Source organism: Typopeltis vanoorti, chromosome 10 (genome assembly GCF_054136105.1).
Source record: "Typopeltis vanoorti isolate ZY-2024b chromosome 10, IOZ_Tvanoo_1.0, whole genome shotgun sequence".
Taxonomy (NCBI): domain Eukaryota; kingdom Metazoa; phylum Arthropoda; class Arachnida; order Uropygi; family Thelyphonidae; genus Typopeltis; species Typopeltis vanoorti.
This window is the reverse complement of record NC_143558.1, coordinates 97,009,407-97,025,815: the sequence shown is the minus strand read 5'-3', so window position 1 is coordinate 97,025,815 and position 16,409 is coordinate 97,009,407. Positions and strand designations below refer to the sequence as shown.

Genomic DNA, 16,409 nt, shown 5'->3' with positions numbered 1-16,409 from the left:
AAGTCCATATAAAGATTTTTTCATCATGACTAGAATTGAACTCGGGTCTTCTCTAATCGAAGGGTGCAATGTTCCACTATTCTTCCAATTACGCTATGGAGGCTTAACCAGCTTGATGGGCTCTGTCATATGGATACATATGAATTAGCCATAGACAGACATCTAATCTTGTTCACAGCAGTATGAAGTATCCATTTTTGTCATTTGAACCCTACTGTTTTTTTTAATCAGGCTTATTATAATGGTTTGTTTTTTTTTACTCTGTTGTCCCATTTATTTAGGATAACATCACTTTTTTTTTAAATATTTGTGGTTTTTCTGGTATACTCTCACCAGACAGGAAAACCCTAAATTCAGACTGAATAAATGCTGGATTATTGGACTGTCATGTGAAAATGAACTACATGGTGTTTCTTGGGTGATTAATAAAACTACTTTTCTTTGTTATCTTCTAAATGCAGTGAACATTTTTCTTGTAATATATACTTTGATACTGATTTGTGTTTGTATTTTGTTTCCTCTGTAATAGCATTGTATACATATTTATTAAACAGTCTGCCTTATAGTTTATTTTATTATGAATTTTGATATAACATACATACTGAAGAATTTATGGAGACATAAACACATGTTGGAGTAATTACTTATAATTAAGAAAATAAGTCGACGTTTCCACCTCTACATTGAGGTCAAGAAAACATTGCACGGAACACAAACTACATGATGCTACACAAATGTAAGATAAATCTAAATGCTCTGTTAATCATTTACCTGACCTCCGGTGGAAATAAAATTATAATTAAAAAAAATAATCAATAAATAATAAAATATATACAAAAATATAAATTAACAAAAAATAAATGTTCATACATATCAGTATACTAATATACAGATAATAGAGAAGGGGGGGGAGCAACCTCTAAATAAATAAAAAATAGTTTTATAGTGGAATTACATTAAACACATCTCTACAGTCCTCTTATATTACAGTTTTCTTGTGTTTGGAGTTCTGCAATCTTGTTCTGGATTCTATATAGATTGCAGATGGGTCCTCCAGATTCTTGGAATTATTAATCGATCATTTTTTGTTCAGATTCGAATGGTGTTTCAGCATCTCACAAGCTTCCTTGAATTTTCTTTCAAAACCAGGTTTTAGTGCGGGGTAGGGACTTGGTACTTTTCCAGTTTCCCTGCACCACACCAAAACCTGGTTTGAAAGAAAGTTCAAGGAAGCTTGTGAGATGCTGAAACATCATCCAAATCTAAACGGAAATGATAGATTAATAATTCCAAGAATCTGGAGGATCCATCTGCAATATGTATCATCCAAAACATGATGGCAGAACCCCAGCAGAAGAAAACCGTAGTATCAGAGGACTGTAGAGGTGTGTTTAATGTAGTTCCGCTATAAAACTTTATTTAGAGGGATCCCTTCCTTTCCCCTCCCATTATCTGTATATTGGTATACTGATATGTATATAAATTTATTTTATTTTGTTAATTTATCTTTTTGTATATATTTTATCTATTATTATTTTTTTAATTATAATTTTTTTTTTTCCACCAGAGGTCAGGCTAGGGAGAAAAACAAAGATGTAGATTTATCTTACTTTTGTGTAGTGTCATGTAGCTTGTGCACTGTGCATATGTATATTTTCCTGACCTCGATAGAGAGGTCGAAATGTCAAGTGTTATTTTCTTAATTATAAGTAAAGTAATTACTCCAACCCATGTATTTGTGTCTCCATAAATTCTTCACTGAATGCTGACTTCTGTGTAACCTTAATAAAAAAGAATTTGATATAACATAGTTATTATCTAGGCATTCAGGGTTTTTTATTTTTTTATAATTTTTTTTTAGGGAAGTTCTTCGTGCATATAATATCCCAATGGATTATATAACTGTAGCCATAATAATGTGGAACTTTGGTGTAGTTGGAATGATCAGTATTCACTGGAAAGGACCTTTATTTCTTCAACAAGCATATTTGATATTGGTTTCTGCTCTTATGGCACTTGTATTTATCAAATATCTGCCAGATTGGACAACGTGGGTAGTTCTTGGAGTCATTTCTGTTTGGGGTATGTGAATGGTATATTTCTTTTCTTTTGATGCTTACAGTGTGTGTATGTATTTTTTACAGGCTTTTAAAAAACCAACTCAAGCAAGTTGAAAAAATGTTTATAAAAGAATAACATGAAAATTATTAGCACTTTCAGATTACAAAGTACTGTAAGTCTTTGAGTTACGTGGATTCGTAGATATGCAGTTGTGGTACTTTAATTTATGATTAGCAATACAATCTATCAGGCCCAACTTTGCGAGCATAATAGATAGCGAAAACATAGAGTCTAAAGGCTTCACCGTGGCATAAGTAAAATATTAAAATGGAGGATATTATGGATCTAGCCATATTTATAGTCAAATGTAGAAAGTTACCTTTCAGCATTGGAGTTACCTTGTTTTGAACCTACTTGACATGTACACGGTAACTCCAAAAGTTATATTCTCATAAGCGCTCTGGTTTGAAAAAACAAACAAACAAAAAACTTAAATTTCTTTCTACATTTGGCTATAAAATGTGGCTGGATCCATAATATCTTCCATTTAAACTAATACATATGGTATTACATATTCATAACAAATATGCAATACTGTTTGTATTAGTTTTCTCACAATTATAGTTTTATGGCTTTTATAGCTTTAATTATCCTTTGAAACAACATATGCCAAAAATGCATCATATTTGAGAAAGATTCGACTTAAGTGGATTTTCATCTTTCAACAGAAATCTTCAGAACAAATTAACTTATGGAAGTTGAGGACTTTCTGTATATATAAAGAAAATAGTTCATTTTACTAACATTGAAATTAAATTTGGATAGCAACCTTACTAGTCTATTTTTATGGCTATTTAGTCTATTTTTGTTTAGGAATGCCCCTTTTATAATGACATTGGCTTTTTACTCAAATTTTAGGGCATTATTGATATTTTATATAGATAGCTATATGAAGAATATATAGGAGGAATAATTCATACATACCTTTGTAGGATGTTGCTGACTGTCTTCTTATTCGGCATCATCTCGGCATGTGGCGATATACATTCATCTGCTTTAAAGGAAGGAAGTATTATTGAAAGTTGGTAGGTTTGGAAAATGTGAGGGGTAGAGAGACATGAGGGAATTATTGAAAAACCAGGGTTTTTTATTATTATTATTAAAGGTGGGCAGAGAATTCTTTGGGGGGGGGGTGAAATATTGTAGAAATTTTTGGGGAAGGGTAAGGATATGATGGGATAAGATCAGTGGTGGGAGTAATGGAAATGTGAGCTGTTTTTGACAGTGCATTATCTTCGGAGTTTCATGGGAGAAGTGGAGGCTTTGTCATGCTGGCTTGGTGTTTGTCTTTGGTGTATCAACAACACAGATACCACAGGCTCCGAAGATGACACACTGTCGAAACGGCTCACACGCCTTTACTCCCAGCCCTGATTTTATTCCATCATATCCTTATCCTTCCCTAAAAATTTCTATTTTTACCCACCCTTCCAAAGTATTCTCTGCTCACCTTTAATAATATAATAATTAAAAAAAAAAGAAAAAAAAAGGGTTTTTCAAAAAGTTCCCTTACCCCTTACCTCACCAATAATTCTCCCACATCTCTCTACCCCCACATTTTCCAACCCTTCATTTCAATCATACTTCCTTCCTTTAACAGCAGATGGATGTATATCACCACACGCTAGGATGCCGCTGAATTAGAAGACAACCAGCAACATCCTACAAAGGTATGTCTGAATTATTCCTCCTATATATTATTCATGGTGTCAATGGGGAATTATACCAAGCAATACTTAGTCTTTATTTGAGTTGTAAGTCAGCAGTTAGAATTGAAGGAAGTACAGGAAGATGGTTTAATGTTAAATCTGGTGTGAGACAAGGATGTACATTATCCCCTCTGTTATTCATTATCTATATGGATCACATTATGAAGGAAAGTGGTATTAAACCTACTATCAGAATTGGAGATGTTAATGCAGCTCTTTGCTTTATGCGGACGATGTTATACATCTAAATAAATCTGCTACAAGTTTGCAAGATTCCGTGACTAAATTGAATAACTGTTGTAATAGAAGTGGTATGAAGGTCAGCAAAAAAAGACAATGAAAATAGGTAGAATCGTTGAAAATGTCAACTATGTTTTGAACGGAGAATCTGTGGAACAAGTAAAACATTTCAGCTACTTAGGCACGATTTTTAGTGAAGATAGTAAATTAAATATGGAAATAGACAGCAGAATCAACAAAGCTAGTATGGTAGGCAGTCAATTGAATAAATTCATATGGAATAAGAGAGAAATTTAGTCAGAACACTAAATTAGCTGTATACAAGACAGTGTTCAAACCAGTTTTAACTTATGGATCTGAGAGCTGGGTCAGAAGTAAAACACTTGACCAAAGACTAGAGACCGCAGATATGAGAGTCCTGAGAAAGATTAGTGGCGTGAACAGATGGCATCAATGGCAATATCATATTAAAAACGAGGATATTAGGAAAGAACTTAACATCGTCACATCCAGGAATGCGTTAGCAGAGCTAATCTAACGTAGTATGGTCACTTAAACAGAATGGGAGAGGAAAGATTAGCCAAACAAGTATTCTCTGCCAGGTTGGCAGGAAAATGACCCAGAGGAAGACCGAGATATAGGTAGATTGATACAGAACAAAGTGCCTTAGACGATAGAAATATAAGATCTGATAATATTGGAGTCTTTTCAAGTAACAGACTGATTTGGAGGAAAATTATAGATAGGAAGTTAGTAATGATGTAAATTTTTCATCTAGTACTATCATATCCTGTACACCCCTTGAGGATACATGTCAGGAATTTGATGATGATGATATAGCTGCCTATATAAAACATCGGTAAAGCCCTAAAATTTGAGTAAAAAGCCAATGTTATCATAAAAGGGGCAAGGGGCACTCCTAAAGAAAAATAGGCTAAATAGGCATAAAAATAATATTTTCTTAGAAGAGTAATATGAGAATTTTCCCAGAAATAATACCTATAATTACTAGTCTATTTCACTAACACTTCCTCCCCCCCCCCCACCAAAAAACATTCACTTTATGTAAGTCTTTCTCAAATCATTAATGTGTCAGGGCACATTGATCCTTATTAGAGAATTCCTCAGTCTGAATTCTTCAGCTAATGACCAGTATGAAGATTTGTGTAGGAAAGGGATATCAGATAATGGAAACTGATAATTACTTCAGGAGTATGAAAGAAATATTAAATATGAAAGAAAAAAGCTCTTAGAAATACATTGCATGCACATGTTCAAAAAAAGATTGCATACTTGAAGTAATACTATATATATGTAGAAAGTTTTTTACCTTGGGTATAATATATGTTAAAGATGCCAAGCTATGCCTTTAATGCATAGCATCATACATCTCTTCAAGGAGATGGGCTTTGCATTAAGGTAAATATTAAGAATAGTGATCAGAGCTTATTCCACCTTTACCACAAGTTGCCTAGACTTGCACTACTTTGCGGGTCACCTAGACTTGCAATAAGTGCAGGCACAAACTTGACTTATTTTTCTGTATGCTTACTTGGGAAATGGAGTAAAACCAGGTTTAAAATAGCTTGGCATCTTTAACATATATATATATATATATATATATATTGTTTTTTTTTTTTTTCAGCATGTGTTTTTTAGAGAGTTATAGGCCAAAATAAGCATGTAGATTTTGCCTGTTGATGAATATATAAGTAGGGGTTGATAAGGCAGACAATTGGAATAAGATGGTAACAATTATTTTAATTAAAATATTAGCTCTATTTCCATAAAGCTGGCAAAAAATAACAAAATCAAAGCGATATTTACTCCCTTTATCAAGATGAGATCACTACTCCGATCCACAAAATCTCAACTGAGCCCACTTAAATATTTGGGTGTCTATTGGCTATGGTAAGATTGCTGGTCATCTTGCTGTGGATAGAAAGAAATATTGATTGAGCAACATATTAAAGAACGTCTCTGAGATATTGAATATTGTAGGAGTGAGGCCCCAGCTTTGTCATCACATGTGCTCTCCTCAGTTGACCCATAAGACACTTTGGCAATGAGACATCAAGTGTTATGTGATAAATCAGAACTATTATACTGTTGCTATGACATAACCGAGAGAAAAATTTGGGGATCTTTGGAAATGGCATTAGATCCTAAACACGTGATGTTTTGCTTGAAGGTTTGTGTAAAGAAGGGTCCTAGTTCAGATAAAGTTTTTTGACTAATTAATTGTAAATAAGTTGTGTTTATGGGTAAGAGTTGACATAGAAGTTGTACATTTGCAGTGTGTGGGGTTGTGTAAGTTTGTTTACAAAATTGTTAAACTTCGAGCAGAGTATAGTAATTGGCAAAAGAAAGATGACGTCTTTGCCTTATAAGATTTTGATTTTAATAATTTTGTGAAATGTGAGGCGTGCTATATGTATTCATTAGATTATGTTGATAAATTATGGATGTTTAAGGAGAGTGTGTGTGTGCAAAGTGTAATCTGATTGCAGACTTCATGGGTGGTGACATATCGGTAACCAAAGGTGATAGTAACAAGAATGCCACAAGTAGGATGAGTGCTCATCTGATATCAAAAAGGGACACTGTAAAAGCAGTAAAAAAGTTTCAAAAAAAGCAAATGAGTGATCTGTGGAATGAAACAATCAATAGTTTGATTTGAAAGATTAGTTGATGAAGATAAGGCATGAGATGGATGCACAGCAAAATGAACAGAATTGTAGATATGTGTGGAAGAGTGAAGAAGACGAAAATGAATGATGTCAGTATGAAAGAGGTAAAAGACCGAGTGCTGTTGTATGGGGATTTGATTATTATAGGTGTGGTAAATGAGAAGATGCACAGGTTGTTTTCCTGGAGATAAGATGAATGGAGTGAGGCATTGCATATGAGGAGTAAGCAACAAAATAGTTAGTAGTGGTAATAGGGACAAATGACTTGACTGGGAACAAGGAAAATGTAAGATTCGATATCAGGAGGTTGTTGAGAAGGATAAAAGATAATAATGTGATAGGAAAGGTAGTTAGATTTGAAGAAGGTTCTGAGATGAATAAAAAGAAAAAGAAAGGGCTCAAGGAAAGTATGGAAAAGTCGCATCTAATAAGCAATGTCAGTGTGTTGCCGCAGCTAAGACAGTGATACTGCTTATCTGATCAAGTAAGAAATGTGAAAGAGTGTGAAAGTAAGGAAGAGTGAAGTGAGTCTCCCCATTTTTCTCTGTGCAAAGAAAACAGGGAAATAGAGAGAGAGAGGGCAGAGAGGAGAATACAACATTAGAAAGGCTAATGTTCCAAGAGGATGTGAATGCTTATGTAGACAAAAGGGAGGGAATGACCTGGAATCTAGGAAACAGTTGGATTTGAAGAAGGTTCAGGGATGAATAAGAAGAAAACAAAATTGCTCAAGGAAAGTAAGAAGAAGTCGCATCTAATAAGTGGTATCAGCGAAACTTGTTATAGATCCAGGAATGAGCTGTTATATTTGTATACAAATGCTAGAATTATAAGAAACAAGGCAAATGAAATGGTTGCATTGATTGAGTTTGTTTGTCCAAAGATTGTTGGAATAAGTGATATATGGTTGGATGAGAATGACATCATGACAGGAATAGATGCAAGGGTATGATTTGATAATGTATTATGATGTATTTTGTCATGATAGAAAAGATAAAATTTCTAGCTATTGATGCTAGAAAAAGAGTCATGTTCATACAAGGTACAGATGTAAGAGGGAAATAGTGGCACTGGTTTTTGAGGCAATATGGAATAGAATATGAATAGAATAAAATACTTAGTTGAATGTTGCTATAGACATGGTAATAACCATGAAATATATAATCAAATTAGCCAAACAGATCAGAAAAGGATGATCATTATGGGTGATTTCAATTGTGGCAATATAGAGTAGGATGATGAGATGGCAGCCGGAAGTAAAGAAAATGTGTTTCTCCAGTTTCTGAGGACAACTATTTCAGGCAATATGTAACAGAGGGCACATGAATATTCAAGGTCTTGGATTTGATCATCTTATCAGAGGATGTTATTATAAATGAAGTGTCAAATCATCCTCCAGTTGGTGAGAGTGACCACGAAGTGATTATAGGGATGGTTGCCAGCAGAGCAGTGTGAGGAAAGGGTATATATGGAACTACAAGGCTGGTTATTATTAGAAGCTGAGGAGCAACACTGCATTCCAACTCCTCATTCCATGCAGTTGTAGCATGGAATGAGGAGTTGGGTGGAAAGAAGATCAATTCTGCTTTGATATTCAAGCTATCTAGTAGAACCATTGTCTAAATGTTGTTCCAGTGATCAGAAATGTTGAAATGGATGAATGAACAGCAATACGATACAGAGGAAAAAGGCATTATAGAGGCAGCATAAGATGAATGGTAATTATCATTTCCACAAGGAATACAATGAACAAGCAAGAAGGTCGACTCGTTTGATAAGGGTAGCAAAAGTGCAGTATGAGCGGCAGTTAGCTAATGAAGGAAAAAAAAATCCTAGGGAGTTCTTTCGATATGCAGCCATCAAAAAAAAAAAAAAAAAGGATTATGGAAGAATGACAGGAATGACTTTGATTGGAGAAAATGGTATGATAAATAAATTCCGTGTGATGATACAGCCTTCCTTCTTTTTATGGGAGCTCACGGTACCATCTAGTCCCCCACCCCACAAATTTTATCCGGGAACCGGCATAGGCTGACGAATCAGACCTATGGCTGGGTCAGTATTCCTGACTGTAATCCGTGTGTGTCCTCAGACCGGTTTGCCTGCTTGTGGGATGAAAAACACCAGATAAACTGGCGGAAAAAAACCCTGCTGTCTATGCCCAAGACCGGCTAACTTGGCTATGGCTGAGGAAGATCCTTGAGCTCCTCACGCCGTTGACGGGAATCGAACCTAGGACACTCCTTCCCCAGGCATGTGGTTGTGAAGCGCAAAGCCACTAGGCTAACCGCACCGACAATGGTATGATAACAACTGCTGTGGAGGACATCATGGAGAGTTTGAGAACAGTAGATGATGATGAAGAGGAGAGACTGACTATGTGAACAAGAGGCATATGGGGAATTGAGCAAACTTGATGTTAATAAGGATGTGGGACTTCATGATATATCATCAAGTATTTTGAAGGAATGTGCCAGAGAGTTGACATCTGCCTTGACATAGTTGTTTAATAATATGAGTGTTACATTGGGTCAAGTTCCAAAGGAGTGGAAGGAAGGCAAGATTATGCTGCTTCATAAGGAGATGACAGAACTCAAGCTTCAAATTATAGGCCTATGTATGTGTCAGTTGTTGTTAAAGTGTTGGAGAGGCTGTTGAGAACATTATTCAGAATTGGGTTGACAACGGTGGTATTATCTTTATTTCAATAAGATGAAGGCCTCATTAGACAAAGGCAATTGATACGCAGTAGTATATTTAGATTTTGCAAAGACTTTTCATAGATTACCGCATGATAAGTTGATAGTCAAAATAGAGTAGATGGGGTTGGATATTAGACAAGTTCATTGGATTGGAGATTGACTATGTGATGAGCATCAGCAAGTTGTGTATGGGGGAGCAATATCCTGGAAGAGAGTCATTACTAGGGTCCCTCAGTTGTCAATTTTAGGGCCATTGATGTTTAACCTGTATGTAAATGATATTGGGAAAGATTTGGATGGGAATATTCAGTTGTTTGCAGATGATGCAAAGTTGGGATGAATTATGAGGAGTAGAGCAGACATTGTGGCCTTACAAGAAGACTTGAAGAGGCGATACAGGATAGGCATTCCAGGGCACAATTTTTTAACCCAATAGGTGGGATACTATCGGGCAGCATTCCTTCTGGTTGGTCCCTTGCCAAGGCCATTAGGCACAACTTCTGCCCACTCAGGTTTCCACTACTCTCACATCCAGATTGTATTGTAGTTACCTCATCCAAAGACAAGGCCAAATTACTGGCATTACATTTTCTCTTCAAATTCACTGGGCAAAATTCCCTCCACACTACCTAGCACGACCCTTCATATTACCTATAGTCTTCTGACAAAAAGAAATCCAAAAAAGAATCCTCAATAACCTGAATACAAAGAATGGTTATTGAGGATTGAGCCATTCATTCCTGTGGGTATGATTTCTGTTATTCTGTCTGAGCAGGTGTTTGGATCAGAAGAACTGAAGCAGCAGTTGGACAATGGGAAAGAGGAATAGAAGTCATGGAGGGCCTTCCAGTTGGCACCCTTGTGGTGCCAAAGGACACAACTGTTAGCTGGCAGATGAAGGTGGTTCTGTGGCAAAAGAGACTTGTATGAGGTTGTGATCTGAGTTACCAAGAGGAGAACCAGCAACCACAGTACACCTGGAAGGGGTGTTTGTTATGAAGAGGTCAAGTGTATTGGCAAATTAGAGAGGGGGGGGGTTGTTAGGTATTCTGGTAGGGCGATTGATGATCTGAAATAGGTCATTGCTGATGGCAAACACCTCAGCATCCTGTCTGTTTGGTCAGTGAAACTGGAGAAGGGGAGTCAATGTGAATTGTTGACACTGAAGTCCCTAAGAAGAATGACCTCACTGTTGGAGTATTTCATCTGCAGAAAGTCTAGCTTTAGAGAGAGAGAGTTGAAGAGGTCATAGTGGTTGACCTCTTCAACCACTATGACCTTCAACAACAGAGCATACAAAAATGGCAGATTAATTTGATAGAGCTATTTTGAGGTAAAGCAGATCTAACTGGGGATTCAAGGATGTGCAGTGTCTGACATAGTATGTCAGTTCTGATGAAAGCACAAGTGATGTCCTTCTAGCAGAAAGAGCTGTGTAGTTTGGGCTTCTGGACTTCTTGAGGTTGCCAGTTGGGGTTCTGATAGGAATACCATATTTACTTGAATATGACTTGAACTTTTTTCCCAAAATTAAAGTTAAAAAATCTTAGTGCGAGATATATGCAGGGATTTTCAGAAACTAAAGTTTTTCAAAAAAAATCTAAATCGACGTTTATAATTAAATTCTCAGTATTCATTATAATTTTAATTGCTCACATAGAGCCTCCACAGGTCAGTCAGTATAGTCAAAGCTGTTTCTTTGAAAAGACTTGGACTTGATTCCTGTCCAAAATGTGAGGAACCTTTATCTGGTCTCTCTCAACTAAAGGTGAGTTAGCTGGTCTCATACGTAGATAGAGGGTTTCCCACCTGGAAACTCAGGTGTTTCGTCCCTTAGAACAGGAAAACTGGCCCAATGAACAGACATGAATTTACAGTCATAAAATACATATACATAATGCCCCATTAAGTGGGCTCAATTCATCCTAACGGACCGGAGAGGAAGGGAAAATCCCTCGCATTATTTATAAAATTCATTTTATAAATAATGCATTTAAATTTTAATTATGAACTGTATTTATGCAATCAGCCACTCTCCATCACACAATATATTTGAATCTTTAGCAACAATGCTTCTGTAATTAAATGAAAACAAAGTTTCATTATTGCTTGTCCTTTTATCATTCCAGAATCATAAGATCACCATGATTTAAATAAACTGAAATTGGGTATGACTTACCAAGAATCACCAATTTGTTATCGTTACTTCTGGTCTCGAGAGCAGTTTCCCTGTGTACATTTTCAGTCTATCCAAATAGCATCATCTTTGTTCCTATCCAGGGCATTAGAAATGTCGGTTTAAAAAAAAAAAAAACATTTCTAATACCCTGGCTGGGAAAAAGATGATGCTATTTGGATAGATTGGAATTTTTAACTAAGTAATTTAAGGAAATTACAACGCCACTAAGATATACATTAATATAAATTGTAATATACTTCAATATTTCAGCAACGTCACGTTGCCATTTTCAAGAAACTTAAGAACAAGACACGTGCAGGCAGGCACAACAAACAGTAAATGAGGAAGAAGCAGGAAGCTATTATTTCTCCTAAAGTCCTGATGGTGCCCCCAGCAGGCAATGTTGGTATTCTTGGGTGATTGGGCTGAAGGTCTTCTGATATAGGTTTACCAAATTTGAGGCAGTCTCATGCAGCCAAATTTGTTGAGGTTCGGATTGTTTCTTAAGGCTGAAGCTGATTCCATGAAAAGCCTTTCATACTTGTATTTACTACGGTGTACTATCGTAGCTTTCTTCCACTGTATTCTATGGCAGGTATCGAGCGCATGGTCAGCAAGACCCGAGTGGCTGTATACTGGTGAAACCGGATGTAGTCCTTGTGTTCTGAAATTCTGATATTGGCTGTCCTGCCTGTTTGGCCAAAGTAGGACAGCTTACAGCTGCAAGGGACCTGGTATACACCAGGTAGGTCTGGCGGGGGGGGGGGGTCTTTAGTAGAGCAGATAAGGGATGCCAATTTTTTATATGGTCTGCAACAAGAAGTTGTCATGTTTTTTTAGGATTTTTGTAATTTTTTCTGAGTTGCCTCGGATATAGGGTATGGTGATAGATTTAGAGTAATCCTTGTTGTGAGGGGAGGGGGGGGGGGTTGTGGCTTACTGGTTTCAATATTTTTTGGATTTTTTTGGGGGGGGGGAGGGGTAGCCATTGGCTCAGAAAGTGTTGAGAATATGTTTAGTTCTGTGGTTAGGGCATTGTCATTTGAACAGATAAGTTTAGCCCTGTTGTGTAGTGTCTTAATGACTCCATATTGTTACGAGGAGGGGTGGTGGGATTGTTGGTGAATGTATCTGCCTGTATGGGTGGGTTTTCTATAGACTGAGAAAACCAAGGTTCCATCAGGCTGGCGGGAGACTAGTGTGTCTAAGAAAGGAAGACGGTTGTTTTTTTTTTCTTATTTCAGGGTGAATTTGATTCTAGGGTATTGGTTGTTAATATGTGTTAGGAAAGAGAGGAGTGCATCGGAGCCATGTGGCCAAATAGCGAACACATCATCAACATAGCAAAGCCAAATGGTTGGTTTTTGTTGGGCAGAATTTAAGGCTTTCTCTTCAAAAGTCTTCATATAAAAGTTGGTCAAGGGTGGGGAGAGTGGAGAACCCAGGCTGTCTCCTCTATTTGTTTGTAGAATTTTCCTTGCCAAACAAAATAGCCTGAGTTCATTGTGAACTGATAAAGGGCTGTGATATCGGAAGGAAATTTAGCTTGGATTAGCTCTAAGGATTCTTTGAGTGGGACATTTGTGAATAAGGAGGAGACATCAAAACTGACCAATTATGTCAGTGTGTTTGAGTGTAAGGTTTTCTATGCTGGCTTTGAAGTGGGTTGAGTTTTTTTATGTGTGAAGGTGTGTTGCCAGTATAGTGTGAGAGAGCTTTAGCCAAATGTTAAGCTAGTTTGTATGTGAGGGTATCAATGCCATCCACTATGGGACATAATGGCATATTTTCCTTATGTATTTTTGGGAGTCCATAAATACGGGGGGGGGGGGGTATGGAGTTAAATGGTTATAATTTATTAGTGATTTCCACAGGCCAAGAAGTGACCTTCCTAAGGAGCCTGTGGAGTTTTCTAATGTGTGAGTTGGGGGGATTGTACTTGATCGGGAGGTAAGTAGCCCGATCTAACAATAAAGCTTTCAGCTTACCTGTGTAATCCTTTTGGTTAAGCAATACTGTGGCGTTCCCTTTATCAGCTTTGGTGATTATTATTTTCTTGTTTTTCTTTAATTCCAGTAGAGATTTAATTTCCTTACTGGGCATGTTGGCTTTTGGTGGTTTAGCTTTGGTCAGAACACAAGCTACATCCAGCCTAATATCGTTGGCGACGTGTTTGGAAGGTGTCGTATCCCGTGTTCAATTCTTATCATAATATCTTTCGCAGGTATTCTTCTGGGCGCAATGGCAAAGTTGTGGCCACGTGTGAGGGTGTCGAGTGCTTCAAGTTTTACATTAATTGACGAAAGGTTGACTACCGTTTTGGTAGGAAGTTGTGGTTTCGAGATAGAGTTGTTTTTTAAATTTTCAAATTTTTTGATGTGTTGATCTCATACTTTTTTAAATTCTTTCTCTGCTTCAGCGCACGAGATGTCGTATAAAATAGACCAAATTTCGTGGCTTAAGGTGCTTGAAAGGTCATCTTCGAGTGCCTGTATAGCTGAGTTAGCTTCACTCAGGAAACGGCAAGTCATGGCAATTTGTTCTCTGAGTAAGGCTTGGCTGGCAAGGCTATAAATACGAAGTGCCTTTTGCGAAGAGAAACGGTGCTTGAATTTCACACAGTTAGGAATTACCTGGTTATCCCGGCAGCGTTTCAGGAAGGCAAGACGATTCAGTTGTCTTGATAGTTTTAACTTCATTTTACCATAATGGCGTGCTTTACGTGCGATATAATCTCCGTAGATTATTATAATTGTCGTGGAAAAGCTTAGACGTCGTTATGCATTTTTAACTAAGTAATTTAAGGAAATTACAACGTCACTAGGATATACATTAAAATAAATTTTAATATACGGAAGATATTATGATAAGAATTGAACGCGGATACGACACCTTCCAAACCACGTCGCCAACGATATTAAACTGGATGTAGCTTGTGTTCTGACCAAAGCTAAACCACTAAAAGCCAACATGCCCAGTAAGGAAATTAAATCTCTACTGGAATTAAAGAAAAACAAGAAAATAATAATCACCTAAGCTGATAAAGGGAACGCCACAGTATTGCTTAACCAAAAGGATTACACAGGTAAGCTGGAAAGCTTATTGTTAGATCGGGCTACTTACCTCCTGATCGAGTACAATCCCACCAACTGACACATAGAAAACTCCACAGGCTCCTTAAGAAGGTCACTTCTTGGCCTGTAGAAATCACTAATAAATTAAAACCATTTAACTCCATACCCCCCCATATTTATGGACTTCCAAAAATACATAAGGAAAATATGCCATTACGTCCCATAGTGGATGGCATTGATTCCCCCACACACAAACTAGCTTAACATTTGGCCAAAGCTCTCTCACACTATACTGGCAACACACCTTCACACATAAAAAACTCAGTCCACTTCAAAGCCAGCATAGAAAACCTTACACTCAAACACACTGACATAATGGTCAGTTTTGTATGTCTCCTCCTTATTCACAAAATGTCCCACTCAAAGAATCCTTAGAGCTAATCCCAAGCTAAATTTCCTCCTGATATCATAGCCCTTTTTCAGTTCACAATGAACTCAGGCTATTTTGCTTGGAGGAAAATTCTACAAACAAATAGAGGGGACAGCCTGGGTTCTCCATTCTCCCCACCCTTGGCCAACTTTTATATGGAGACTTTTGAAGAGAAAGCCTTAAATTCTGCCCCACAAAAACCAATCATTTGGCTTTGCTATGTTGATGTGTTCGCTATTTGACCACATGGCTCCGATGCACCCTCTCCTCCCTAACACATATAAACAACCACACTCCAGAATCAAATTCACCCTGGAAGAAGAAAAAAACAAGCTGCCTTCCTTTCTTAGACACACTAGTCTCCCACCAAGCCTGATGGAACCTTGGTTTTCTCAGTCTATAGAAAACCCACCCATACAGGCAGATACATTCACCAACAATCCCACTACCCCTCCTCGCAACAATATGGAGTCATTAAGACACTACACAACAGGGCTAAACTTATCTGTTCAAATGACAATCCCCTAACCACAGAACTAAACCACATTCAACACTTTCTCAGCCAATGGCTACCCCTCTCCCCCCACCCAAAAAATCCAAAAAATATTGAAACCAGTAAGCCACACACACCCCCCCCCCCCCTCCCCTCACAACAAGGATTACTCTAAATCTATCACCATACCCTATATCCGAAGCAACTCAGAAAAAATTACAAAAATCCTAAAAAAACATGACTTAAATTCTTGTTACAGACCATATAAAAAATTGGCAACCCTTATCCGCTCAACTAAAGACCAACCTCCCCCCCCCCCCTCCCTAGACCTACCTGGTGTATACCAGGTCACTTGCAGCTGTAAGCTGTCCTACTTTGGCCAAACAGGCAGGACAGCCAATATCAGAATTTCAGAACACAAGGACTACATCCGGTTTCACCAGTACAGCCACTCAGGTCTTGCTGACCATGATCATGATCTGGATACCTGCCATAGAATACGGTGGAAGAAAGTCACGATAGTACACCGTAGTAAATACAAGTATGTAAGGCTTTTCATGGAATCAGCTTCAGCCCTAAGAAACAATCCGAACCTCAACAAATTTGGCTGCATGAGACTGCCTCAAATTTGGGAAAGCTACATCAGAAGACCTTCAGCCCAATCGCCCAACAATACCAACATTGCCCGCTAGGGGGCACCATCAAGACTTTAGGAGAAATAATAGCTTCCTGCTTCTTCCTCATTTACTGTTTGTTGTGCCTGCGTGCGCG

The 16,409-nt window shown here is 37.5% G+C and overlaps 1 protein-coding gene across 2 annotated transcripts in view; it reads left to right on the top strand.

Moving 5' to 3' along the window:
* The window catches only part of Psn (presenilin), a 180,086-nt gene that overhangs the window by 81,224 nt on the left and 82,453 nt on the right, over positions 1 to 16,409 (top strand). For both annotated transcript variants that reach the window (XM_090398665.1, XM_090398664.1), the window contains exon 5: positions 1,862 to 2,082. In XM_090398665.1, the coding sequence (XP_090254791.1) occupies positions 1,862 to 2,082 (221 nt within the window). The remainder of the gene's footprint in view (positions 1 to 1,861; positions 2,083 to 16,409) is intronic.